General features: G+C 58.9%; 2 protein-coding genes across 2 annotated transcripts in view; both read right to left on the reverse strand.

Moving 5' to 3' along the window:
* Nucleotides 1-116: 116 nt before the first annotated feature.
* SLC39A11 (solute carrier family 39 member 11) lies at nucleotides 117-23,461 on the reverse strand. Its single transcript, XM_038157579.1, has 6 exons — nucleotides 23,431-23,461; nucleotides 21,578-21,748; nucleotides 11,408-11,477; nucleotides 4,271-4,369; nucleotides 2,146-2,304; nucleotides 117-1,139 (listed from the first exon to the last, which is right to left on the reverse strand). The coding sequence occupies exons 1-6, from the start codon at nucleotides 23,459-23,461 to the stop codon at nucleotides 1,061-1,063; spliced, it is 609 nt and encodes a 202-aa protein (XP_038013507.1). The 3' UTR covers nucleotides 117-1,060.
* A 2,289-nt stretch (nucleotides 23,462-25,750) lies between these two features.
* The window catches only part of SDK2 (sidekick cell adhesion molecule 2), a 37,721-nt gene continuing 35,897 nt past the window's right edge, over nucleotides 25,751-27,574 (reverse strand). Inside the window, exon 19 of the mRNA XM_038157580.1 lies at nucleotides 25,751-25,780. Coding sequence (XP_038013508.1) covers nucleotides 25,751-25,780 — 30 coding nt within the window. The remainder of the gene's footprint in view (nucleotides 25,781-27,574) is intronic.

Genomic DNA, 27,574 nt, shown 5'->3' on the forward strand with positions numbered 1-27,574 from the left:
CAGCATGCTCCCAAGGCTGGCAGCTCCCTCGTCGCTGGGCACGGGGATGGGCAGGATTCCCTCAGCCATCCTCCTCCCAGGAGGGGCCGCTCCACGAGGAACGCTCGGAGGAAGAGGCAGGAATGTCCACGCAGCGTTTGTGGCTCTCCAGAGCCAGGGATAATGAGCCAGGTGGGATAATTCGTTCATCCCCAGGGATTCATCCATCCGTCCATCCATCCATTCATCCCGGAATGCTCCGCTGCTGGCTCAGCTCCTGCCCTTCCTGCAGCTGACGGGTGAGCAGGATAACCCTGGCTTGGCCCTTCAGGGAGTCCTGATCCCCGGAAGCAGCAGCTGCAATCCAGAATCCCTTGGGAAGGCCGGACAGCTCCACGTGGAATTGCACGGAAACCACTCAAATCCTCCTTTCCTGGTGTTTTTCCCATGGAAAACCCCGGAGCATTGGCCCCAGCACACCGGAGCAGCGCCCCTCGGGGACACATTGAGGAAAAAATGACATTTCCCTCTTGCAGAGATCCCAAGGAAATTCATCTTTATTTGCCTGGACTATCTCCATCCATCCAAACCAATTCCCTGCAGCACATTCCTGGCGGGATGTGGAAGACCTGAGATCCCATGGCTTGTCACAGCCCTGGTGCCTTCAACCTTCCCAAAAAAGGCTGCAATTCCACGCTCCACAAGGAGCTTACTCCATTTCAAGGCCTCGGCGCTTAACCCCAGACCAGCCTCCACACAGGACAGGGAATTCCCAACCTCTGACACAACAGAGAGGATCGAAATCCCAAATGCCTCTCCCTGGAGAAACCAGCCCAGCATCATCCCACGCCCCTTCCGAGAGGAACCCCAAACCAGGATCTGGGAGGACCCACCCGTGTTTGTGCTTGGAAACCATCGCCAGGAACCCAGAGGGGAGGGGGAGATACAAAATCAGAGGAAATCAACACCAAACCAGATCCCAAAAATCTATGTACAGATCCAGTCCCGGGCCAAGGCGTGTCCGGCTCCCGCTCCCGCGGCGCGGGGCTCTGCTGCGTCCTCCTGGCAGGGCAGCTCTGGCCTAGCCCAGCCCCACGTCCAGGGACATCATCACCACAAAGCCCAGGATGGACGTCCAGGATGCCAGCTTCCCGTTGCCACTGCGGGGAGAGGGGAACGCTGGGGGAGGGAATGCTGCTGGCCTCCCATCCCAGCCCCGACGCTCCCGAGCCCCCTGCCCCTGGGGAGGGAGCACAGCAATCCCTTGGATGCATCCTGACCCTCCCAGGATCCCAAACCCCGTCTCCAGGGGATAACTTCCCCCTTTTCTCTCAGTTTGCTCCTCCCAGGATCCCAAACCCCATCTCCAGGGGATAACTTCCCCCTTTTCTCTCAGTTTGCTCCTCCCAGGATCCCAAACCCCGTCTCCAGGGGATAACTTCCCCCTTTTCTCTCAGTTTGCTCCTCCCAGGATCCCAAACCCCGTCTCCAGGGGATAACTTCCCCCTTTTCTCTCAGTCTGCTCCTCCCAGGATCCCAAACCCCGTCTCCACGGGATAACTTCCCCTTTTTCTCTCAGTTTGCTCCTCCCAGGATCCCAAACCCCGTCTCCAGGGGATAACTTCCCCCTTTTCTCTCAGTTTGCTCCTCCCAGGATCCCAATCCCCATCTCCAGGGGATAACTTCCCCCTTTTCTCTCAGTTTGCTCCTCCCAGGATCCCAAACCCCGTCTCCAGGGGATAACTTCCCCCTTTTCTCTCAGTTTGCTCCTCCCAGGATCCCAAACCCCATCCCAGGGGATAACTTCCCCCTTTTCTCTCAGTTTGCTCCTCCCAGGATCCCAAACCCCATCTCCAGGGGATAACTTCCCCCTTTTCTCTCAGTTTGCTCCTCCCAGGATCCCAAACCCCATCCCAGGGGATAACTTCCCCCTTTTCTCTCAGTTTGCTCCTCCCAGGATCCCAAACCCCATCCCAGGGGATAACTTCCCCTTTTCTCTCAGTTTGCCCCCTGGAGGATTCCCAGCCCCTCCACCCAGCCAAGGGGCAGAGCCCATCCCCACGTCCCAGGCCTTGGCTGGGGTTCGTATCCCCCTGCTCCCAAACTCCCCCTTCCCACGGCCACTCCTCGTTCCCAGGGACCCCCCAGAGGCCGGGGGGGTCTCACCTGGTCTGCGCCTCGGGAATGATGTCGTCCATCACCACGTAGACCATGGCTCCGGCGGCGAACCCCAGCGCGTAGGGCAGCAGCGGCTCCGCCAGCACCACGGCAAAGGCGCCCAGGAGCCCGGCCAGGGGCTCCACCATCCCGCTCAGCTGCCCGTACCTGCCAGGAAAACAGCCACAACAGCCCTGGAGAGCCGCAGCGGGGCTGGCCCGGCCATCCCAAAGGGACACGGGGCTCCCAGCGCCCCGTCCCCGCTGCTCCCGGTGCCCGGGAGGAGTCGGACAGCGGCCGCGCCCAGCCCCTGGGCTATGGCAACAGCAAAGGTTTGACCTAACCCGGCTGAATTTTCCCGGCAGGATGGAATTCCTGCCCCCAACAGCTCCGTGGGATTTGGGGATCCAGCTCCCAGGCCGAGGGAACACTTCCAGTCAGCACAACTCAGTCCCAAAGGGGACACCTGGCCCCAGCCTCAAAGCCACCTCCTTCCCACTCCCTCCCTCTCCCTCCAGGATGGGTCCCACCTCTCTGGAGCATGGGAAATCCCTTCCCAGCAGCAGCAATCCCGCTGCAAGCCCCAGCGCTCAGGGAGGTGGGTGGGAGGAAAGGAAAACAAAAGTTTGGAGCAGTCTGGGAGCCTCCCCTGGCCTCCGTCCATCCCCCAGGGCAGGGGCAGGACACAGCTCCTGCTGCCAGGGTCTGTGCCCTCGGCTTTTGCACCTCAGGGAAAAGGGGGAAAATAGGAGTGGGGTTGAAATGCTGCCTGGAGGGAAAGAAAAATGGAGTGACGTAAAAATTTAATAATAATAATAATAATAATAATAATAATAATAATAATAATAATAATAATAATAATAATAATAATAGAGGCAGTGCAGGATCTGGAGCTCAGTGCAGGCACCGAAATGGGATGTGGAGATTGCTGGGATCAGGGATTGTTCCCTGGGATGTGGAGATGTGTCAGGATCAGGGATGCATCCCTGGGATGTGGAGATGTGTCAGGATCAGGGATGCATCCCTGGGATGTGGAGATTGCTGGGATCAGAAATGCATCCCCTGGAATGTGGTGATGTGTCAGGATCAGGGATTGATCCCTGGGATGTGGAGATGGCTGGGATCAGGGATTGATCCCTGGGATGTGGATTTTGCTGGGATCAGGGATTGATCCCTGGGATGTGGATTTTGCTGGGATCAGGGACTGATCCCTGGGATGTGGCAGGATCAGGGATTGATCCCTGGGATGTGGAGATGTGTCAGGATCAGGGATTGATCCCTGGGATGTGGAGATGTGTCAGGATCAGGGATTGATCCCTGGGATGTGGCAGGATCAGGGATTGATCCCTGGGATGTGGAGATGTGTCAGGATCAGGGATTGATCCCTGGGATGTGGATATGTGTCAGGATCAGGGATTGATCCCTGGGATGTGGAGATGTGTCAGGATCAGGGATTGATCCCTGGGATGTGGAGATGTGTCAGGATCAGGGATTGATCCCTGGGATGTGGCAGGATCAGGGATTGATCCCTGGGATGTGGAGATGTGTCAGGATCAGGGATTGATCCCTGGGATGTGGAGATGTGTCAGGATCAGGGATTGATCCCTGGGATGTGGATATGTGTCAGGATCAGGGATTGATCCCTGGGATGTGGAGATGTGTCAGGATCAGGGATTGATCCCTGGGATGTGGAGATTGCTGGGATCAGGGATGCATCCCTGGGATGTGTCAGGATCAGGGATGCATCCCTGGGATGTGTCAGGATCAGGGATTGATCCCTGGGATGTGGAGATGGCTGGGATCAGGGATTAATCCCTGGGATGTGGAGATGGCTGGGATCAGGGATTGATCCCTGGGATGTGGATTTTGCTGGGATCAGGGATTGATCCCTGGGATGTGGATTTTGCTGGGATCAGGAATGCACCCCTTGGCACCCAGGGGCTGGATCTGAGCCTGGCGGGTGTGGAGGGAGCAGGACGGGGCTGGAGAGCTGCAGCATTCCCAGCAGCACAGGGACACAGCAGATCCAGAGCCAGCCCGGCCCAGGGGCCTCTCCCGTGGGAGCTGCACACGGATGGGGGGATCAGGGGCAGGAGGGGCTGCCGGAGGCTCAGGGAGCACAGGGACAGCTCACCAGAAGGCTTTCCACGTGGAAAATCCAGCGCCACGCAGGGGCAGGCTGACGGCCAGGCCCTCTGGGAAGTTCTGGATCCCAATCCCAATGGCCAAGTTCCTAAAAAAAGCACAAACAAATCCATTTATTTCTGTCAGGGGCAAAGCTCGGCCTGGGACAGGCTGCCGGGAGCAGGGACAAAGGGACACGATTAGGGATTCAGGGGAAGTGCTCGCAGCCCCAGCGCCCAAATTTAACGGGATCCCAGCAAATTCCATCCCCCGGGAGCTCCAGAGCTTCCATCAGCTCCAGCAGCAGCCCACGGAGCAGCAGGGAGCAGACGGAGGAGAAGACACTTGTGCTGGGAGGCCCCTGGAGGGATTCCAGCCCCGGGATTCCCGGGAGCTGCAGCATTCCCAGTGCTGGCACCTGGAGCAGCCCAGGTTTGAGGCAGGGCTGAGGTTCCCCCCTCCTGGGGGGCTTTGCCAGGGCTTTGCTTTCTCTCCTTTCCCCCTCTTGCATCCCACGGAGAGGGAACGCTCAGAACCTCCAGGGTCAAACCCAGCAGAGGGGACAGCGGGGCTGCCCAGCAGCCACGGAATCCCAGATCCTGGAATGCTCTGGGTGGGAAGGGAGTTTGAAACTCATCCCACTCCACCCCCTGCCACGGCAGGGACACCTCCAGCTATCCCAGGCTGCTCCAAGCCCTGCCCAGCCCGGCCTTGGGCACCTCCAGGGATGCAGGGGCAGCCTCAGCTGCTCTGGGAATTCTATTCCAGGGTCTCCCCACCCTCTCAGGGAAGGATTTTGTTCCTCCCAGGGGAGAATTCCCTACCCGAGCAGCTCCTGGCACATCCACCTCCACCCTGGCAGCCCTGCAGGGGTTCGGGATTTTGGGGGAACGCTTCGGGCACCAAGCAGGGCCGGTGTTTGTGCCCTGGGCTCCCCACACACCCCCGTCCCAGCCTGGGAGCCTCTGCCGGTGGCACTGGGGGTCACCGAGAGCGGGAGCAGCCCGGGGGGCTCCGGCAGTGAGGGGCTGGGCTCCGAGTGATCCCCGGAGCCTCTCCAAGCCCAGCTCCTGCTCTGCCAGCAGCCGCCAGCTCCCTTTTCCCACCCCCTCGTTTCCTGTGAGCGAAACAAGCCCGGTGAGAAAAACCTCTGCGGGTTGTTTAACCTTCTGCAGGGTTTGCAGGAGAGGGGAGGGCGAGGGGGAGAGGCTCCGGGTTTCCCTGAGCAGGACAGGCCACTACAATCACAAACATTATTCCGGGCAAAGAGGGGGAAAACCATCCCCCCTGGAAAACACTGCAGCCGCTGTCTGGGCTCTGGGGGTTTTTTCCTCCTTCCCCCCTCGGCACAAAGCGGCTATTGCTGCTCCTGGCCACAACAAATGAACGGGGCCGGAGCTGTGAATGGAGGGGTCTGTGTGGGAAGGGGGGAGCTCCCCCCCATCCCCATCCCACCGGGAACAGGGACCCCCAGGCTGACCCCCCAGGGGAGGAGGAAGGGAGGGAAGTGGGGGGAGATCCAGGAGAAACCCATCAGGGGTTTGTGCCTGCTCTCCTTCCCACACGCCCCCCGGGACAATCCGTGTGGGCTCCCCAAAACCAGGATCCCCAAAATCAGGAACAGCCCCAGGACAATCCATGTGGGCTCCCCAAAACCAAGAACTCCCCAAAACCAGGAACAACCCCAGGACAGTCCATGTGGGCTCCCCAAAACCAAGAACTCCCCAAAACCAGGATCCCCAAAAGCAGGAATAACCCCGGGACAATCCATGTGGGCTCCCCAAAACCGAGAACTCCCCAAAACCAGGATCCCCAAAATCAGGAACAAGCCCAGGACAATCCAGCCAGGCTCCCCAAAACCAGGAACTCCCCAAAACCAGGATCAGCCCCAGGACAATCCATGCAGGCTCCTAAAAGCAGGAACAGCCCCAGGACAGTCCACATGGGCTCCCCAAAAGCAGGAACAGCCCCAGGACAGTCCATGTGGGCTCCCCAAAAGCAGGAATAACCCCAGGACAGTCCATGTGGGCTCCCCAAAAGCAGGAACTCCCCAAAACCAGGACCCCCAGAACCAGGAACAGCCCCAGGACAGTCCACGTGGGCTCCCCAGAGCCAGGAGGCAGTGCCAGCCCTACGCTGGGGCTGCAGCGAGTGCCCAGCCCAGGGCAGGGGTTCATCCCTTCTCCCAGGAAAGGGATCCCTTCATCCCTCTCCGTGGCTGTTCCCTGGTGCTGCTCCGGGGCAGCTGCAGTTGGGACCGACCCAAGCAGAGGCCACCAGCGACCGGAGCGAGGCCACCGCTGGCCCCGCACGTGGAGCTCCTCATTCCCTGGGGCAGAAGGGACCTTCTGGCCACGCTGAGAACACCCCCTGGCATCTCCTGGCCTCCAGCCCCTCCCTGTCCCACGGAGATCTGCTCTGCAGGCCCCAGTCCCCAAGGACCACACGTTCCTTGGAGACATCCCACCAGGGACATCCCAGGGCCTTCCCGGGACACTGATCCCCTCGGCATGAGGAGAACTCCGTGCCAGCCTGGGAACACCAGGAGAATGCTGTGCCAGCCTGGGAACACCAGGAGAATGCTGTGCCAGCCTGGGAACACCAGGAGAACTCCGTGCCACTGGGGGAACACCAGGAGAACGCTGTGCCAGCCTGGGAGCACCAGGAGAACTCCATGCCAGTCTGGGAACACCAGGAGAATGCCATGCAAGCCTGGGAACACCAGGAGAACTCTGTGCCAGCCTGGGAACACCAGGAGAACTCTGTGCCAGTGTGGGAACACCAGGAGAACGCCATGCCAGTGGGGGAACACCTAAACCTTCCCATTTGCCTTCCTTGGGTCACCACCCCAAGGGCACCTCGGGGGCCACCCCCCCTCTGGCCAGGAGAAGGAAAGGGGATTCACCTCCAGGACACTCCATCCCAAGGGATGTCCTGTTCCAAGGGACACTCCATCCCCAGGGACACTCCATCCCGAGGGACATTCCTGTCCCAAGGGATGCTCCATCCCAAAGGACATCCTGCCCCAAGGGACACTCCATCCCGAGGGACGTTCCATCCCCAGGGACACTCCATCCCCAGGGATATCCTGTCCCAAGGGACACTCCATCCCCAGGGACGCTCCATCCCCAGGGACGCTCCATCCCGAGGGACACTCCATCCATCCCGAGGGACGCTCCATCCCCAGGGACGCTCCATCCCGAGGGACGCTCCATGCCGAGGGACACTCCTGTCCCCAGGGCCGCTCCATGCCGGGCCATCCCGTCCCTCCCGGCGGGCACAGCTGCCGGCTCCCGCCGCAGCCCCGGGCGGGCAGCAGCGATCAAAGCCGCATTGTGTCCAGGGGAACAAAGGCGCCTTTGGACGGAAATAGGTGGGGATTCTTGGAAGGCTTCCCCCGGCTGCAAGGGAATCCACTGGAAAACACGGGCACAGAGACACGGCCCGGCCCCGGGTGGCACAGGGACACGGGGGACACGGGGGACACGGGGGACACGGGGGACAGGGACACGGGCACGAGCCAACACGGAAATCCCTGGGGTGAAGGGTTTGGGGTCTCCAAAGAGGGGAGAAGAAAGGTGGGGTAAGGGGTAGAGGGGTGGTGGAGCCAGATCCCGTCTGGTCGGATTTTTGCCACCCCTGGAGGTGCCCGAGGGGGTGGCACTCGGTGCTCGGGGCTGGTGACCAGGTGGGGATCAGGCACAGGTTGGACTGGGTGGCCGTGGGGGTCTCCTCCAACCTCGGTGACCCTGGGATTCTGTGGACAGCTGTGTGCGGCTGGACAACCTGCAGCTCATCCCCAGCCCGCAAACCTCAGCTGGTCCCCCAGAAGCACATCCAGGGACAATCACAGGGACAATCCCACCAGACTCTGCCAGAGTGTCCCACTGGTGGCTCTGTCGCCAGCACAGAAATGCCCCTTGGGTGCCTCCTCCTTGGAAGCACCAAGGACCCACCGAGGATGCGTTGCCTTTCCCAGCTCTGCCTCAACCTCCCCGTCTGTAAAACGGGGGTGGTGACAGCCACGGGACAGCCACGTCCCCCAGAACTGCCCCAAGCTGGGCACAGCACCCCCAGCACCCGTGTCACCCACAGGCGAGCTCTGCCCTGGCCTTGGCTCATCCTGCCACGCAGCACAGCCCCGTTTTTGGGAAGAAAAGGTGAATCCACGCCCTGCTGGCCGGGCTCCCCCACGGCACAGCTCCGTGTCCCCCGGGAACATCCCGGGCCGGAGCTGCTGCCCCCCTCTGCTGCGACACTCCGAGTTCACTCGCCAAAAAAAAAAAAAAAGAAAAAAAAAAAGCTGGCATCTCTGCGTGTTTGCAAGGTCAAGGCACAGAAAGCCTTCTATAAGCCTAAAGCCTTGTTTTCAAGGGCCTATTCTTTGAGGGAGTGATTATGAAAGCAGGCTACATATTCTTAACAAGCCCCTTTTCACTCGGGCTTTCAGTTCCCCGCAGTGGAGAATGTGCGTGTGTATTCTTGCATGGCAGCCCTTCCATACTGTTGGGATTGTTATCTGCCCGTGAAAGGCCCGATTGTTTGGGGTTGCCGCGATTACATCACGGCTGCCCCCGGGCCGCCCGCCGAGGTGTTTGATCAGGGCTCCAGGTGGGAAGGAGCTCACGGGGCCCTTTCCCCAGACCTGCCCTACCTGTTAGACCCTGTTCCACACCTCTGCTCAACCCTGTTCCACACCTCCGTTCAACCCTGTTCCACACCTCTGCTCAATCCTGTTCCACACCTCTGCTCCTTCCCTCTGTTCAACCCTGTTCCACAGAGCTGCTCCTTCCCTCTGCTCCCCTGTTCCACACCTCTGCTCCTTGCCTCTGCTCCCCTGTTCAACCCTGTTCTGTCTCCGTCACATTCTCTGAACAATCCCTTTGCCCAGGATTCTTCTCCTGGGAAGCTGAGAAGCCTCAGAGAAAAGGAAAACAATTCTTATCCCATTTGCTTCTCCTGTGCTGTGCTGGTGTGGAATGTGTTTGGGGATTGTTCACCCACAGGTGATTGTTCCATTGCATTCTGCTGGGAGCTGTTTTCACTCTTGGGCCACTCAGGGCCAAGCTGGGTCAGGCTCTGGGGAGAGTCACGAGTTTTCATTTTTGCCTGGTTTCAATCTCCCTGCATTTATCAAACCTTTCCGGGGCCATCCAGCCCACAATCCCCCAGAGTTTTGTCCCAGGGACCCCCTTATTGTCCCAGGGATCACCTTTTTGTCACGGGGATCTCCTTTTTGTCCCAGAGATCCCCTTTTTCTCCCAAGGATCTCCTTTTTGTCCCAGGGATCCCCTCTTTGTCCCAGGGATCCCTTTTATGTCCTGGGGATCCCCTCTTTGTCCCAGCGATCCCCCTTTTCTCCCAGGGATCCCCTTTTTGTCCCAGGGATCCCCCTGAGCTTCCCATGTCCCCAGGCAGGGGCAGAGGAAGCTCGGGGGGTCCCATGTGACAAAACCGCCCCAAACCCCTCTGCTGTAACCACCCCACCCCCCAAAAATCCCACACTCGGCTCCACCCCAAGGCAGAGCTCGGCCAAAAATCCGCTCCCAGAGCTCCGGAGCTCCCCAGATCCTCTGTCTCCAGCTGGGGCTGGTGCCCAGCCCACCCTGGCCTTGACAGAACCCCTGATCCCGCTTCCCAAACTCCCAGCCCTGCCCTCCTCATCTGCTCCAAGGAATTCCTGGCGTTCCACCCCAGCTTGGTTTCGCCGATTGGAGCCCCCCGGCCTGGGGAGGAGCAGCGGAAATTCCCAAGGAGCAGCGAGGGATGCTCCTGCCCGGGGATGGGGACACCCCAAAAGGGGCGCTGCCGCCATCCCGGCTGCTCCAAACCCCATTCCAGGCACGGGGCCGCCACAGCTTCTCTGGGAATTCCATCCCAGCCCCTCACAGGGAGCAATTCCTTCCCAGTGTCCCACCCGAGCCTGCCCACTGGCACTGGGGAGCCGTTCCCGTTCCCGTCCCCGTTCCCATTCCCGTTCCCGGGCACAGCCTCTCCGTGGGTTCTCTGATCCAGCTGCGGCTCCCGGAGGATCCCGGGCGCAGGAACGGAGCCTGCACACCCGGGGGCAGCAAAGAAACGCGCAGGAGAATCCCGGCAAGGGCCGGGAGATGGGCAGGGTGGGAATCCCGGGGTCCTGGATGAGCTGGGATCGTGGGCAGGATGGGAATCCCGGGGTCCTGGGCAGGGTGGGAATCCTGGGATTCAGGATGAGCTGGGCAGGAATGAGAATCTCGGGATCCTGGATGATGGGCAGGATGGGAATCCCGTGGTCCTGGGCAGGATGGGGAATCCCAGGATCCTGGATGAACTGGGATCGTGGGCAGGATGGGAATCCCGGGGTCCAGGGCAGGATGGGAATCCCAGGATCCTGGATTAACTGGGATCATGGGCAGGATGGGAATCCCGGGGTCCTGGGCAGGATGGGGAATCCCAGGTTCCTGGATGAGCTGGGATCATGGGCAGGATGGGGAATCCCAAAATCCTGGATGATGGGAATCCTGGGATCCTGGGCAGGATAGAGAGTCCTGGGATTCTGGATGGGCTGGGCAGGAATGAGAATCTCAGGATCCTGGATGATGGGCAGGATGGGAATCCCAGGATCCTGGGCAGGATGGGGAATCCTGGGATCCTGGATGAGCTGGGATCGTGGGCAGGATGGGAATCCCGGGGTCCTGGGCAGGATAGGGAATCCCAAAATCCTGAATGATGGGAATCCCAGGACCCTGGGCAGGAATGAGAATCCTGGGATCATGGGCAGGATGGAGAATCTCAGGATCCTGGGCAGGAATGAGAATCCTGGGATTCTGGATGAGCTGGGCAGGATGGGAATCCCGGGATCCTGGATGAGCTGGGATGATCAGCAGGATGGAGAATCCCAGGATCCTGGGCAGGAATGAAAATCCCAGGATCCTGGGCAGGATGGGAATCCCGGGATCATGGGCAGGATGGGAATCCCGGGATCATGGGCAGGATGGGAATCCCGGGATCCTGGATCCTGAAATCCCAGCACCAGGAATTTCTTCCGCTCCTCTGGCACCCTGGTGCTTCCAGGCGGGTTCCACCAAGCCCGGATCCCCAGCCCCGGCAGGGCCGGCCGAGCTCCGAGGAGGCGCAGGGACGCACAAAAAGCGGGATCAGCTCTTACCTGGCGCTCTGGAAGGTGGCAGACTCGGATTTCCCGACGGCCCCGAAGCCAACTCCCACGGCCAGGCCCTCTGAAACAGCGGGAAAGCAGTGAGGGCAGGAGGGGGCCAGCCCGGGGGTCCCGCTGCTCCGATCCCCCTGTCCCACCCAGCAGCGCCCGCCACGGACCCGAGCACCGGAGGCACCTGGTGTCCCATGGAAATCCCTCTGCCGGGATTTCTTCTCCTGAGAAGCCTCAGAGGAAAAGAAACCCCCCCATTTTTGGGGTTAAAATCACCATTTTTGGGGTTTAAAATCCCCATTTTGGAGGTTTAAAACCCTCATTTTTTGAGTCTGAAATTCCCATTTTTTAAAGGTTTAAAATCCCCATTTTTGGGGTTTAAAATCCCCATTTGGGGGGTTTAAACCGCTAATTTTTGGGGTTTAAAATCTCCATTTTGGGGTTTAAAATCTCCATTTTTGGGGGGTTTTAAACCCCTCATTTTTGAGGTTTAAAATCCCATCTTGGAGGTTTAAAATCCCCATTTTTGGCTTTGAAATGCCCATTTTTGGGGGGTTTGAAATCCCCATCTTGAGGGTTCAAACCCCCGATTTTTGGCATTTAAAATCCCTATTTTTTTATGGTTTAAAATCCCCATTTTTTTGGGAGTTTAAAGCCCTCATTTTTGGGGTTTAAAATCCCCATCTTGGAGGTTTAAAACCCCCATGTTGGCATTTAAAATCACCATTTTTGGGGGTTTAAAACCCCCATTTTTGGCACTTAAAATCCCCATTTTTGGCATTTAAAATCCCCATTTTGGGGGTTTAAAACCCCCATTTTTTGAGGTCTAAACCCCCCATCTTTGGGGTTTAAAATCCCCATTTTTGAGGTTTAAAATCCCCGTTTTTTGGGTTTTTTTCCTCGCTCCCCTCCCAGCAGTGGTGGGGGCAATGTTCAGAGAACAGAACCAAACCCGGAGGGATTTTCAGCCCCCAAGGAGGGGCTCAGGTGAACATTCCAACAGGTGGGAAGGGGCACCGCGTGGGGGTTCGTGGCCCCGACAGTTCCCAGTTGCCTTGGAAACAGCAGGAAAAGCAGCAGGAAAAGCAGCAATTCCCGGGATGAGCACAACATTCCCATCCCTGAGGCGCGGCCGAGCGCTCGGCAGCTCCTCGGAGCCTGGAGCCAAGGCCGGGGCAAAACCAGAGCAGAACCAGCCCTGAAACAGGGAGATCCCAAAAATCCCCCAAAAATGGCCCTAAAATCCCCCCAAATTTGCCCTAAAATCCCCCCAAATTGGTCCTAAAATTCCCCAGTGGGTACCAGCTCTGCATCTGGGGGTCACCAAGTGTCCCCAGTGTCCCCAAATCCCACTTGGCAGCTCCTCAGAGCCTGGAGCCAAGGCCACGGGCAAAACCAGAGCAGAACCAGCCCTAAAACAGGGCTGGAGGGTAAGGAAATCCCAAAAATCCCCCAAAATTTGCCCTAAAATCCCCCAGAATTGGCCCTAAAATCCCCCAAAATTGGCCCTAAAATCCCCCAGAATTGGCCCTAAAATCCCCCAGAATTGGCCCTAAAATCCACCCCCTGGGGTGCAGGAGCCCAGGAGCAGGCAGGCGGGAGGGACGCTGCAGTTCCAGGATCAGGCATCGCCCAGCCCAGGCACAGCTCCACGGGTGCAGCTCCTGCTCCCACGCTCTGCTGAGCCCCAGCAGGTTCCCAAACCCTCATTACAGCCAACAATTGGAAAACGGCCTCGATTTCAGCACCCGACCAGAAAAAACCCAACAAAACACCATTCCAAATGGAAGTTCCCAGCTTTTTAATGGAGCTGGGAGAATATTCATATCCACAATCAGTGCTGCTCGTAATTGAGATGCAATCTGCACTCGTTGCCCTTCCCCCGGGAGGCCCAGCCCTGTCCCGGGAGGGCAAATCCAATCAATTTTTGCTAATGACAAAGCGAGCAGCCTGGAAATCACCTCCCTTCTCAGGAACTGCAATCTGGCAGCACAACACGGAGCCTGTGCCGTGCACAGCGCCCTCCCCTCAGCCCCGAGCCCACCCCGGCCCAGGAGCTGCTCCACAATCCCACCCCCAGCCCAGGAGCTGCTCCACAATCCCACCCACAGCTCAGGAGCAGCTCCACAATCCCACCCCCAGCCCAGGAGCAGCTCCACAATCCCACCCCCAGCCCAGGAGCTGCTCCACAATCCCACCCCCGGCCCAGGAGCTGCTCCACAATCCCACCCCCGGCCCAGGAGCTGCTCCACAATCCCACCCACGGCCCAGGAGCTGCTCCACAATCCCACCTTCACCCCCAGCCCCATCTTCAGCCCAGGATCTGCTCCACAATCCCACCTTCAGCCCAGGATTTGCTCCACAACCCCCTGCCTTCATCCCCAAGCCCACCTTCACCCCAAGATCTGCTCCACAATCCCACCTGCGGTCCAGGAGCTGCTCCATAGTCCCCTCCTTCACCCCCAAGCCCACCTTCAGCCCAAAATCTGCTCCACATCCCCCCTGCCTTCACCCCAACCCCACTTTCAGCCCAGGAGCTGCTCCACAACCCCCTTCCTTCACCCCAGGATCTTTCCACAGCCCCTCTTTTCACCCCTAACCCCATCTTCACCCCAGGATCTGCTCCACAACCCCCTGCCTTCATCCCCAAGCTCACCTTCACCCCAGGATCTGTTCCACAGCCTCTCCCTTCAACCCCAACCTCACCTTTATCCTAGGATCTGCTCCACAGTCCCCTCCCTCACCCCCAAGCCCACCTTCAGCCCAAAAACTGCTCCACAGCCCCCTCCCTTCACCCCAGGATCTCCTCCACAACCCCCTGCCTTCATCCCCAAGCCCACCTTCAGCCCAAAATCTGCTCCACAGCCCCACCTTCACCCCTAACCCCATCTTCACCCCAGGATCTCCTCCACAGCCCCCTCCTTCACCCCTAATCCCATTTACACCCCAGGATCTGCTCCACAACCCCTCCCTTCAACCCCAACCCCACATTTATCCTAGGATGTGCTCCACAGCCAGCCCAGGATCTCCTCCACAGCCCCACCTTCACCCCTAACCCCATCTTCAGCCCAGGATCTGCTCCACAGCCCCCTGCCCTCACCCCCAAGCCCACATTTATCCCAGGATCTGCTCCACAACCCCATCTTCACCCCAGGATCTGCTCCACAGCCCCCTGCCCTCACCCCCAGCCCCACCTTTATCTTAGGATCTGCTCCACAACCCCTCCCTTTACCCCAGGATCTGCTCCACAACCCCTCCCTTCAACCCCAACCCCACATTTATCCCAGGATCTGCTCCACAACCCCACCTTCACCCCAGGAGCTGCTCCACAGCCCCCTCCTTCACCCCTACCCCCATTTTCACCCCAGGATCTGCTCGACAATCCCTCCCTTCACCCCTAACCCCACCTTCAGCCCAGGATCTGCTCCACAGCCCCCTGCCCTCACCCCCAGCCCCACCTTCAGCCCAGGACCGGCCCCAGCTCGGGAAGGAGCAGCTCCTGGCACAGGGCATGGGCCGTGCCTGAGCCTTGTGGGGCTGCTCGGAGGCTTAAAAAGCTGCAGCATCCAGAATTCCAGCTGGGAACTGCAGGGATTGAAGCAGCAGCACTGAGGCAGCTCACCTGGGAGGAGGGAGACCCCAAGGGTGAGGTACAAACCCCACGGGGAGGTAAAAACCCCACAGATCAGGTACAAACCCCACAGATGAGGTACAAACCCCACAAATCAGGTATAAACCCCATGGGGGAGGTAAAAACCCCACAGATGAGGTAAAAACCCCACAGATCAGGTAGAAACCCCGTGGATCAGATAAAAACCCCACAGATCAGGTACAAACCCCATGGATCAGGTACAAACCCCACAAATCAGGTACAAACCCCACAGATCAGGTACAACTCCCTCTGAGGGAGCTGGGAAGGGGCTGGAGAATTCCTGAGGGAGCTGGGAAGGGGCTGGAGAGCTCCTGAGGGAGCTGGGAAGGGGCTGGAGAATTCCTGAGGGAGCTGGGAAGGGGCTGGAGAATTCCTGAGGGAGCTGGGAAGGGGCTGGAGAGCTCCTGAGGGAGCTGGGAAGGGGCTGGAGAATTCCTGAGGGAGCTGGGAAGGGGCTGGAGAGTTCCTGAGGGAGCTGGGAAGGGGCTGGAGAGTTCCTGAGGGAGCTGGGAAGGGGCTGCAGAGTTCCTGGGAAGGGGCTCAGCCTGGAGCAAAGGGGGCTCAGGGGGCCCTTGTGGCTCTGCACAGCTCCTGGCAGGAGGGGACAGCCCCAGGCCGGGCTCTGCTCCAGGGACAGGGACAGGAGCAGAGGGAACGGCCCCAGGCTGGGCTGGGGAGGCTCAGGGTGAGGAATTCCCCTCGGGAAGGGGGGTCAGGCCGTGGAAGGGGCTCTGCCGGAGCCCCCAGCCCTGCAGGTGCGCAGGGAAGGCCTGGAGGTGGCACCCGGGGCTGGGGACAAGGTGGGGGCACAGCTTGGCAGGCTGCTCCAAGCTCAGCGGCTCTGGAATTCTCCAGGGAGAGCCGCAGGGCGTGGAGGTGAGCAGAGCACGGCCAGGTCCTCTCCTGGAGCAGCCTGAAATGAGGCACGGGGCTGGGAGCAGGGCAGAGCCCTCCAGGAGCATCCAGGAGCACCCCAGGAACATCCAGGAGTACCCCAGGAACATCCAGGAGTATCCCAGGAGCATCCAAGAGCATCCCAGGAGCATCCAGGAGCATGCAGGAGCATCCCAGGAGCATCCCAGGAGCATCCCAGGAACATGCCAGGAGCACCCCAGCAGCATCCAGGAGCATCCAGGAGCACCCCAGGAGCATCCAGGAGCATCCCAGGAGCACCCCAGGAGCATCCAGGAGCACCCCAGGAGTATCCAGGATCACCCCAGGATCACCCCAGGATCACCCCAGGAGCGTCCAGGAGCATCCCAGGAACATCCCAGGAGCACCCCAGGAGCATCCAGGAGTATCCCAGGAGTATCCCAGGAGCACCCAGGAGCACTCCAGGAGCACCCAGGAGCATCCCAGGAGCACCCAGGAGCACCCCAGGAGCACCCAGGAACATCCAGGAGCACCCCAGGAGCATCCAGGAGCACCCCAGGAGCATCCAAGAGCGTCCAGGAGCATCCCAGGAGCACCCAGGAGCATCCAGGAGCACCCAGGATCACCCCAGGAGCATCCAGGAGCACCCCAGGAGCATCCAGGAACATCCAGGAGCACCCAGGATCACCCCAGCACCCAGCCCGGGTGGCAGGGCCACCCCTGGAGGGTCCCCCCTCGGCAGCAGCACAAAGGGGGGGCTGTTCGGCTCGCACCCCGCTAATTGTTATTTGTGATCCAGCAGCAACATTTTAATTAATCGCGAGTGCTCAGCCGAACAGCCACCCGAGGTACAAAGCTGAGGCAGAATAAACAGGCCTTGATTAAATGCATAATTAATGCGCTGCTAAAGCCGGCACGCATGAATATTAATTAGCAGCGAGAGCCTGCAGTTTGGCATCTCCTGTCATTATCAATTTAGCCTTTCCAATGGCATTCCCAGCTCCGGAAGAAATGATCCAGCCTTTCCCCCTCAACAGCCGGGGCGGTGGCAGCCCGGCCGGGGCTCCATCCTCTCTGCCCAGCCGGCAAACCAAGGCACGGGCAGGGCCGGGGCCGAGCCTAAAGAGGCTCCAAGTGCCCAAAACAATTCCCTGCGGGCAATGAAAGGGAAGCTCAGCCCCCACCGGCACGGGAGGAGCACAGGGATGGAGCCTGGGACAGCAGCCAGGGGAAACTGAGGCACAGCTTGGGCCGGGAGTGGGGATTCAGAGCGGCTCCAGCCCCTGGGGAAACTGAGGCACAGCTTGGGCCGGGAGTGGGGATTCAGAGCGGCTCCAGCCCCTGGGGAAACTGAGGCACAGCTTGGGCCGGGAGTGGGGATTCAGAGCGGCTCCAGCCCCTGGGGAAACTGAGGCACAGCTTGGGCCGGGAGTGGGGATTCAGAGCGGCTCCAGCCCCTGGGGAAACTGAGGCACAGCTTGGGCCGGGAGTGGGGATTCAGAGCGGCTCCAGCCCCTGGGGAAACTGAGGCACAGCTTGGGCCGGGAGTGGGGATTCAGAGCAGCTCCAGCCCCTGGGGAAACTGAGGCACAGTTTGGGGTGGGAGTGAGGATTCAGGGCGGCTCCAGCCCCTGGGGAAACTGAGGCACAGTTTGGGGTGGGAGTGGGGATTCAGGGCGGCTCCAGCCCCTAGGGAAACTGAGGCACAGCTTGGGCTGGGAGGGGGGATTCAGAGCGGCTCCAGCCCCTGGGGAAACTGAGGCACAGTTTGGGGTGGGAGTGAGGATTCAGGGCGGCTCCAGCCCCTGGGGAAACTGAGGCACAGCTTGGGCCGGGAGTGGGGATTCAGAGCAGCTCCAGCCCCTGGGGAAACTGAGGCACAGTTTGGGGTGGGAGTGAGGATTCAGGGCGGCTCCAGCCCCTGGGGAAACTGAGGCACAGTTTGGGCCGGGAGTGGGGATTCAGGGCGGCTCCAGCCCCTGGGGAAACTGAGGCACAGCTTGGGGATTCCGAGCGGCTCCAGCCCCTGGGGAAACTGAGGCACAGCTTGGGGATTCCGAGCGGCTCCAGCCCCTGGGGAAACTGAGGCACAGCTTGGGGATTCAGAGCGGCTCCAGCCCCTGGGGAAACTGAGGCACAGCTTGGGGATTCCGAGCGGCTCCAGCCCCTGGGGAAACTGAGGCACAGCTTGGGGATTCCGAGCGGCTCCAGCCCCTGGGGAAACTGAGGCACGGCTTGGGGATTCAGAGCGGCTCCAGCCCCTGGGGAAACTGAGGCACGGCTTGGGGATTCAGAGCGGCTCCAGCCCCTGGGGAAACTGAGGCACGGCTTGGGGATTCAGAGCGGCTCCAGCCCCTGGGGAAACTGAGGCACAGCTTGGGGATTCAGAGCGGCTCCAGCCCCTGGGGAAACTGAGGCACAGCTTGGGGATTCCGAGCGGCTCCAGCCCATCCGGGGCAGCTCGGAGCCCCGCAGGGTGAGCCCGGATCCGCCCTGCAGCGCCTCTGAAGCGCTCCTAAAAGCTGATTTTCCTTCGAGGAGCTGCTAAAAAAAAGATGGAGAGCGGCTTTGTACACAGCAGCTGCTGACAGGACACGGGGAACGGTTTGGAAGGGAAAGAGGGAAGATTCCCAGGAAATGTCAGCAATCAGCTGTTCCCTGCGAGGCTGGGGGGCCCTGCGGGGGATCTCAGCTGTGGCTGCTCCATCCCTGGAGGTGCCCAGGGCCAGCTCGGAGCACCCGGGACAGCGGGAGGTGTCCCTGCCCACGACAGGGGTGGCACCGGGTGGGCTCTGAGGTCCTTTCCCACCCAAACCATTCCAGGACTGCCTGAGGAGCGGGGAGGGATGTTCCCAGGGCTGGAGCACCCCCAGCACCTCCCAGCTCAGCACCAGGAGCGCTCCCTGCGCTAATTAATTCCAATTAAATTTGACTTCATTCACACCCGTGCCAGCCTTTCCTCTGGCAGGGCTGCAGGCGGAGGCAGAGATTCCCAAACCCTGCCTGCAGCAGGCCCTGCTGCTGCTTCCCCCGGGAGAGCAGAAGGAATTCAGAGCCCCAAATTGCTGCTCACCTGATTTCATGGCAGCCTGAATTATTTATCCCCCGCCTGAATTATTTCTCAGGGCGCAGGCACTGCTGGCACCCCACCCTGTGGGGAGGGCTCTGCAGCACCAGGGCTCAGCTCCAGCCCTGATTCGGGGCTGGAGGTGACTTTGGACAAAGCCCCAGGGAAAGGAGGGTGTGGGGCAGGGCTGTGGCCTTGCTGAGTGTCCCCAGTGTCCCCGGCACTGCTGGAAAGGCACTGGGGGAGAGCAGGAGGGGGATTTGGGGCTTGGAGCTCAGCAGGACGGAGGCAGCGCTGATCTGAGCCCCGCTCTCAGCCCCCTCTGGGGGTGAAGCCGTGGTGCTGTGGCCTCCAAGGTGCAAGGGAGAGTCTGAAAGCCTCTGCCACGTGCAGGGGTGGCTCTGTGCTCCTGCAGGAGCGGGGAAAGGGAAGCTCGGTGGCTCAGGGACACATCAGCACCACCCTCCTGCCACGGGTGACACTCTGGTCACCCCTCTGCAGGACCTGCTTTGCTGGTGGCAGGCAGGAATCAGGGAGGTGCCACCTGCCTGACACCTCCTTTGAGGGATGAAATCCGATTCCACTTCACTCAGTGCAGACGTTTCACCTTTTTTTTGGAGTTGTGGCTCATTTAAAGCTCCTTCCTCACCTCTCCTGCCAGGCGCCTTCCTCCCCCCAGCACCACCCGGAGCTGAACTGCAGCACCCAAATTATCCCCCTGGAATTAATTCCAAAGAGAGGCGTGGGGAGGGAGAAATGTTTTGCTGCTGCTGCTGACAAACTGGAGCAGGTTCATGCCCAGGAACAGCTCGTGCTGGTGATGCAGGAAGAGCAGCAAATCATTAACTCCCAGCTCCTCACTGGGATAAGGCAGCCCCAGGCAGCTGCCTGCCCCAGGGGGCACCAGGAGCACCCAAAGGTGCCCCCAACCAGCTGGAAGGAGAGAATTCCCACCCCAGGAGCAGCAGGAGGCTGGAGGAGGAAGCAGCCAGCAGCTCTGTGTGCGTTCCCCTGGGTTCTGCCACTCCCAGGAGCTGGGAGCACACACAGGACGTCCCTGTGGGATGCAGGATGGGTGTCCTGGCGCTGGAGAAAAGTCACTCCCAAAGTCACCGGGCACAAAATGATGTGTGAGGGTCCAAGGGAGCCCCAGCAGCTCCACGCTGCCAATTCCCAACGAAACATGGCTCTTCCCAAAACCTTCATGGCTCTTCCCAAAGTTACAGTCCAGAAGCTTTCCCTGCAGCCCCCAGCCTGAGCCAGGCCCAGAGCAGAGAAGGGAGAAAGGGAAGGAGAGCAGGAGGGGAGGAGGAGGAGGAAGAAACCAGGAGAAAAGCCCTGGAAAAGGCTGCCTTATTTTACTTCCAACATCCCCAAGAGCTGCAGAGCAGCTGAGCATCCCAAGTTGGTCTCCTCATCCTTGGGCCTCCTCTGGCAGCCCCACAAAGCCCAGCCCGGCAGGACTCAGCCCTCCAGGAGCCACAGCTCCAGGATTTCCCACCCACTGTCCAAATCCAGCCTTGCCTGAGGAAATGAACCCCAACTGCAGATTCTGCTGAAGAGACTGATCACTGAGAGAGGCTGAAGGGAGCAGGGTTTGTCACCTCTCCAGTCCATCCTTTACCTCAGGAGATAAACCCCATGGTTTATTCCTGATTTTCCTGCAGAGCCTGATCACAGAGAGGCTAAAGGGAGCAGGGTTTGTCACCTTCCTAATCCATCCCTTACCTGAGGAAATAAACCCCAACTGCAGATTCTCCTCCACAGACTGAGCACACAGACTGAAGGGAGCAGGGTTTGCCACCTTCCCAATCCACCCTTGCCTCAGGAAATAATAAATAATAAACCCCAACTGCAGGTTCTCCTGCAGAGCCTGAGCACACAGGCTGAAGGGAGCAGGGTTTGTCACCTTTCCAATCCATCCTTTACCTCAGGAAATAAACCCCATGGTTTGTTCCTGATTCTCCTGCAGAGCCTGATCACAGAGAGGCTGAAGGGAGCAGGGTTTGTCACCTTCCCAATCCAGCCTTACCTCAGGAGATAAACCCCATGATTTATTCCTGATTCTCCTGCAGAGCCTGAGCACACAGGCTGAAAGGAGCAGGGTTTGTCACCTCTCCAGTCCATCCTTTACCTCAGGAAATAAACCCCAACTGCAGATTGTCCTGCAGAGCCTGAGCACACAGGCTGAAGGGAGCAGGGTTTGTCACCTTCCCAATCCAGCCTTACCTCAGGAGATAAACCCCATGGTTTATTCCTGATTCTCCTGCAGAGCCTGAGCACACAGGCTGAAGGGAGCAGGGTTTGTCACCTTCCCCCTCCACCCTCGGGAGCTCCAATCCCCACCCACGCCGGGCTGGCACCAGGCAGGCTGCAGCTGCTCCAGGCTCCCCCCAGCCCCCTCCCCACGGGGCTCTGCTGCTGCCAAGGCCTCACGTGGCTCAGCCCCACCAAATGTGGCACCGAAATCCTGGCCAAAGGCGCCCACTCAGCCAGTGCCATCTGCCAGGGGGACAGGGATGGCAGGGGAGGTGGCGTCTGCACGGGGGGAGCTGCCTGGGAGCAGGGATGGGCTCACCTGGGATGTTGTGGATGGTGATAGCCAGGATCATCAGCATGATCCTCCTCCAGCTGCTGCTCCTGGCCAGGGGGGGCCCGTCCTGGGGTGCTGGGAATGCTGGGGGGCCCTCGGGCAAGGGGGGCCCCGCTCCCCTCCTCCTCTGGTAGGGCTCCCCGTTCTCAGCCTTGTCTGGGGACAGAAAACACCGGGGTCAGCTGAGGAGGGGACAGGAAACACCGGGGTCAGCTGAGGAGGGGACAGGAAACACCGGGGTCAGCTGAGGAGGGGACAGAGAACACCGGGGTCAGCTGAGGAGGGGACAGAAAACACCGGGGTCAGCTGAGGAGGGGACAGCCAAGGTGGGTCACACCGGGGTCAGCCAAGGTGGGCACAGCTGGGCAGCTCCTGCCCCCCTTTCCAGGAGGAAACAGCAAAGAAAAGGAATAAAACCAATCAGAGCAGGGGGTTCCCCACACTGCAGAGCTCAGGGAGACCCCAAGATTCTGCCTCCTCTTCCTCCTCCTCCTCCAGGGATCTGCTCCTGGTCCCACCCAGCAAAGCTCCAGCCTGGCTGGGCCGAGCTCTGGGGCTGATGAGGAGGATGAGGAGGATGAGGGTGATGGGGGCAGAGCTGCTGAGCCCCACAACGAGACCTTGCCCCCATCCCAAACCGGGCAGAGCTGCAGTTCCCTTGCCTCTGCTGATGAAGGAAAACCCTCAAAAGCTGCTTTGGATTTCCCTGCCTCCACAGCTGCTTTTCACCATTATTTCTTCCCCTACCAAACCCGTTTGCCCTTTGGATCCCTGGGTAACTCCGGGCTCTCCCAAACCTCTGCTCCCAGCAGGGTCGGCGCTCTCAGCTCTCCCTGGAGCCACACCCCAAAAAACCCGAGCCCAAACCCGGGCTGGGAGGGGTGCAAGGATCCAGGAAAGGATCCAGGCAAAGCCCACCCAGCACCTTCAGCACGAGCAGGGCAAGAATGAGGAGCTCAGCTTGCTCAGCCTCCCCCAGCTGCAGGAACGTGCCCCCTGTGGACAGAGTGACAGAACCTTCCTCTGCCCCCCAAAAAGGAAAGAGCCCAGAAGTTTCTCCCAGGGATCAGGTAGGAAAATCACCGATAGGACCTTGGGGCCTTCACCTCAAGTTTGGGGACAGCAAATTGGCCATGAGCCAAAAGGCAGAAAAATCACTGAGAGGACCTTGGGGGCTTCACCTCAAGTTTGGGGACAGCTCATTGGCCATGAGCCAAAAGGTCCCGCCTGGGCCATTGAGTAGAAAAGGACAGAACAAAGAAGCCAAATCGCTGTTGTGAGGTGTCTTTACCAGGAGCACAAGCCTGTGGCACCTGGGTCGGTTTGAGTTTGTTATTTTGCCTTTTATTAAACCTTTTTTGCTCCTGACGCTGTCACATCAGCCTCCTGCTCCTTTTGTGCCTCCCAAGGAATGCTGAGCTGTTCTGGGGTGTAACGTTGGGGTGTTGAGAGCTCATCAGATCAGCTCCAAACCCCGGGCACAAACCTTATACCCAGCCACGGCTTCCAACCCACGGTCTGACCCCCTCTGGGATGATCAAATCCCCCCTCCTGCTCCTTCACCCCCCAGCTGGAAGGTTTTCTGTCTGGGCAGTGCAGGGAGGGTCTGAAATGATTGTGGTGGCATGCCAGCGCTGCCCTGGCACGTGTCACATGCCAGCGTGTCATCCCGGAGCCATGAAGGACCTGAGCAGCACGGGGCTGCTGCAAATGCAGGGACGTCACCTCGGGAAGGCAGGGGTGTCACCAACACTTGTGACACAAACGCAGACACCTGCAGGCTTCCCAAAACAGCAACAAGGGAGCACAGGCAAGGACTGAAGGTGTTTCCACAGAACCATCCAGCTCGGAAAACACCTCCAGGACCATCGAGTCCAACCCGTGACCGATCCCCCCCTGGTCCCCAGAGCACTGAGCGGTTCCTTGGCCACCTCCAGGGGTGGTGACACCGCCCTGAGCAGCTCCTTCCATCACCTGCCCACCTTTTCCACGAGGAAATTCCAGCCTGGGCCTCCCCAGGCCACATCCCCTGGATTTCTGGTACCACAAAGCAGGTGAGAGCCACGCCTCCCCCTGGGCAGCCGCGGGTGCATTCCCTGGGGACACAGGTGACAGCAGCACCCCTGGCTGGCCCCAGCACAGAGCCACTGTCACCATCACTCTGCAAACACAGCAAGATGCTGCCCAGGCAAACATTGTCCTCGTCACCGGCCACGCGGAGCTGGCTGTCCCCAAACGCCGGCCCGGGCTGTGACATTTGGTGGCTCCAGCCAGCGGGGACAAGGATAAATATTTTGTTTGAAGCATGACAAGGACAAACAGATCCCTGGGAGCAGCCCGGCCGAGGCACTGTGGGAATGCTGGCACGGGGAGCCCTGGCAGAGGGGCAGCCGAGGCTGTGCCACCTCGGGATGCAGCTCCTGGCACGGCTCTGGGTTCATTCAACTGCTGGCACACGTCCCCTGTCCCCACAAACCGCTCTGTCCTGAGCTGGCCCGTCCCAGGCTGACCCACAGACCGGACAGAACGCGGCCGTGGGGTCAGCACAGCCCTGTGGAGCTGCAGCTCCCGTGGAAGGCTGGGTGGGGTGGGGATGCAGAGGGGCAGGAGCCCCCCTGGGCACCAAATAAAGGGATGCTGGGCAGACAAGAAGGTACCCACAAGGGACAACACCCCAGAAAGCTCCAAATGCTCCATAAAACAGCACAGCAAGAAGTTACCTACACGACAAAACCCCAGAAAACTCCAAATGTTCCCTAAAACACCACAACAAGAAGTTACCTACAAGACAAAACCCCATAAAGCTCCAAATGTTCCCTAAAAAACCACAACAAGAATTTATCCACAAGTGACAACACCCCAGAAAGCTCCAAATGTTCCCCAAAACACCACAAGAAGTTACCTACAAGACAAAACCCCAGAAAGCTCCAAATGTTCCATAAACACCACAGCAAGAATTTATCCACAAGTGACAACACCCCAGAAACTTCCAAGTACTCCATAAAACAGCACAACAAGAAGTTACCACAAGTGACAAAACCCCAGAGAGCTCCAAGTGCTCCATAAAACAGCACAGCAAGAATTTATCCACAAGTGACAAAACCCCAGAAAGCTTCAAATGTTCCCTAAACACCACAGCAAGAAGTTACCCACAAGACAAGACCCCATAAAGCTCCAAGTGTTCCATAAAACACCGCAGCAGCCAGGGCAGATTTTCATGAAATCGTGGAATTCTGGGATGGTTTGGGGGGAGGGGACCTCAAAGCTCCCCCAGTGTCACCCCTGCCGCGGGGACAGGACGAGCAGCTCAGTTCTTGCTCCCCATAATTCCTGCCATTCTCTCCTCCTGCCATTCCCACCTCCCAAAGTCACCGCTGCTCCTTCCGTTCCAAAAGGACACGGCGCCTTCCGCTGCAAAACTCTCCTTGCACATCAGTTAAAATGATTTTAAAACGAAAATAAATGAATAAAAGCATGAAATCCCAGAGGTTTAAGCAGAGATGGAAGCGCCCAGGGCAGCAGTGCCCATCACTATGGAAGGACTGGGGTGGGAAGGGACCTCAAAGCCCATCCACTGTCCCAGGCTGCTCCAGCCTGGCCTTGGGCACTGCCAGGGATCCAGGGGCAGGCACAGCTGCTCTGGGAATTCTTTTCCAGGGAATTCCTTCCCAATATCCCATCTAATCCTCCTCCCTTTCAGTTTGAACCAACCAACAAAAGCAAAAGCCCAGCCCAGCTCTGTCGCTTCACTGCCACCTCCTCAGGTGCTCAGTCCCAGCTCACTTCTATCAGATGCCCCCTTAATGACTGTTTTGTATTTTACATATTATTTTTAATTAGTCTGCTTGGTCCTGTTGGGGGAAAAACGATGAAAAATTGCCTTTTCTGAGAAAATCTGAAGCCCCTCCGAGGCCAGTAGTGACAAAGGATGGGGGGGATGCCACGGGGGTGAGGAAAACAGGGAAAACCTGTGGGAATGAAAAGAATTGGTGCAGCTTTTCCAGGGGAAGTGCTGAGGAGGGCTTGGAGGGACGGGTGGAACGCCGAATCACCTCTCCTACAAATGATCCCGGGATTAGCCAGGGATAAAGGCAGCAGCATCAAAAGCAGGGAGGCAATCCCGGCATCGCTTTCAGAGCAGTGTCACACCGAGCCGGCTCAAGGGATGGGCTCGACTTCCAAGTGCTGCTGGAACAGAGGATAAAAAGGAAAGGATAATTACAGAGCAGCGATGCCAGCACTGCCGGCTCGGGAGGGACCGGGCCAGCCTCGCAGCATTCCCAGCTGGAAACGCGGGGCTGGGGGAACAAAACAGGCATTAGGGATAAGCACGGGCTTGGCTGGCAGTCAGGAAAGCCTCAATGGCAAATTGGAGTGGAGATAAGAGCAGAACAAGGGCTGGGCTGTAAAGAAGAGCTGACACCACAGACAGGCTGCTCCACAGCCGTGCCAAGACAATTAGGTGGCAAATAACTCTCCGTGCCACAGACATTATTTTAAATCTTGTTCACAATAAGTCCTTTAGATATTCCACTCGATTTATCATTATTGAATTTCTCAGTAAAGCTGCGGGGCAAAGATTCTGCCAAAAGTTTAATTACATATGTGCAGCCTGCTGCATTTTTCATATCCTCTGCAGCCAGCGCTGGAGAAAAGATAAATGGCTTTGAGCGTGGCTTAAACTGCTGCCGGAGTGAGAAAACCGACTGGCTCCTTATCAGCGTGTGAAATGGCTTTTTATTTTTGATTATTCCTTAATGAAAACTGTTTGCATTAGCCGTGAGCTCAGCTCTGGTGCACAAACAGACCGGGGCTCTGTTGACTCTGGGCTCCAAACCCGGCTCCTGCGCTCCCTCAGCTCCCAAATCCACACCCCTGCAGCTCTCCAGCTCTCCACACCTGCTCCAGAGCTCTTCTCCTCCCACTTAGGCCCGGCTTTAACCTCGCCTAAGCCCTGGAGTTCAGAGTGCTCTGGGCTGTGGGGCTGCCCAAACTCCCCCTGGCACAGCCTTGGAGCCCACGCAGCCCCTCTGAGGGGGTTTAGGACCAGTTTTAGTCCTGGTTTAGCTCCAGAACCCCTGCAGACAGCCCGGGGGGCAGGAGGGGCTGGTCCCCTCTGGCACAGGCTCCTTCTCCAGGCAGCAGCCCAACATCTCCTCTCTGCATGCTGGAACAAACTCACCGAGGACAATCTGGAGCTGCTGGAAGGAAAACCATGCCCAGCTCCTCCACCTTTCCCCCACCCATCTCCTCACCCAAGCCTTCCAACAAGGCTCTGGAGAGATCCCCAAGCTCGGGGACTGCAGGAATTCTTCAGTTCCAGCTGAACTTCCACAGGCTGAGCTGGTTCCCCTGCTCAGATTTGTCAGCTCCCACCTCTCAGGTGGGGGAGGAGGGGCAGGGCCAAGCACGGATGCACCACAGACTCATTAAAATCCCCAATTAACTGCTGCTCGCGGGCCGATTGTGGAAATTATTTGGTGTCGATGAATATGGGAAAGGCAGAAAAGCCACGAATGTTCTTCTGGCGTGTGATTCCAGCTCCACCAGGGCGGCTGCTCAAAGCTCAGGCAGCACCTGGAGGGAGCAGCAGAGCAGCAAAAAAAAGCTGCTGCAAATTGCTCTCCAAGCCCCACCACGCTCCTTATTCCCTGCAGCTGGAATTCTGGGTTATTGCTGTGCCAGGAAAAAAAGCAGGAGAGTTGAACAGCTTGGAGTCAGCACGGGGAAGGGGAGAAAGAACAATTTCCCAAGGAAAATGCCAACACCAGGAGCTGACATCCCTTCCCCAGGAGCACAGAAGAGCTGCAGTGAAATGCTCACCCTTAAAGGCTGGGATGAATCAGAATAATTTGGAAAATCTCTCTGATTCCCAAAATCTCCATCAGACAACCCCAGCCCCTCTGCACGAACCCTGAGTGCTCCATCACCTCGGAGCAGATGGAGGGAATGGGGCCCTGGAATTCTTTCATTCATTCATTA

This window comes from Motacilla alba, chromosome 18 (genome assembly GCF_015832195.1).
Source record: "Motacilla alba alba isolate MOTALB_02 chromosome 18, Motacilla_alba_V1.0_pri, whole genome shotgun sequence".
Classification (NCBI taxonomy): Eukaryota; Metazoa; Chordata; class Aves; order Passeriformes; family Motacillidae; genus Motacilla; species Motacilla alba.

What these genes read in the sequence shown, in the direction of transcription:
- SLC39A11 (XM_038157579.1), bottom strand. Translation starts at nt 23,461, where the DNA reads ATGGTCCTGGAGGTGTTTTCCGAGCTGGATG. An exon ending in GGTGTTTTCCGAGCTGGATG is followed by an intron (nt 21,749 to 23,430) that starts GTTCTGTGGAAA and finishes TTCTGTCCCCAG; the next exon opens with ACAAGGCTGAGAACGGGGAG. An exon ending in TCCACGTGGAAAGCCTTCTG is followed by an intron (nt 2,305 to 4,270) that starts GTGAGCTGTCCC and finishes TTTTCCTGGCAG; the next exon opens with GTACGGGCAGCTGAGCGGGA.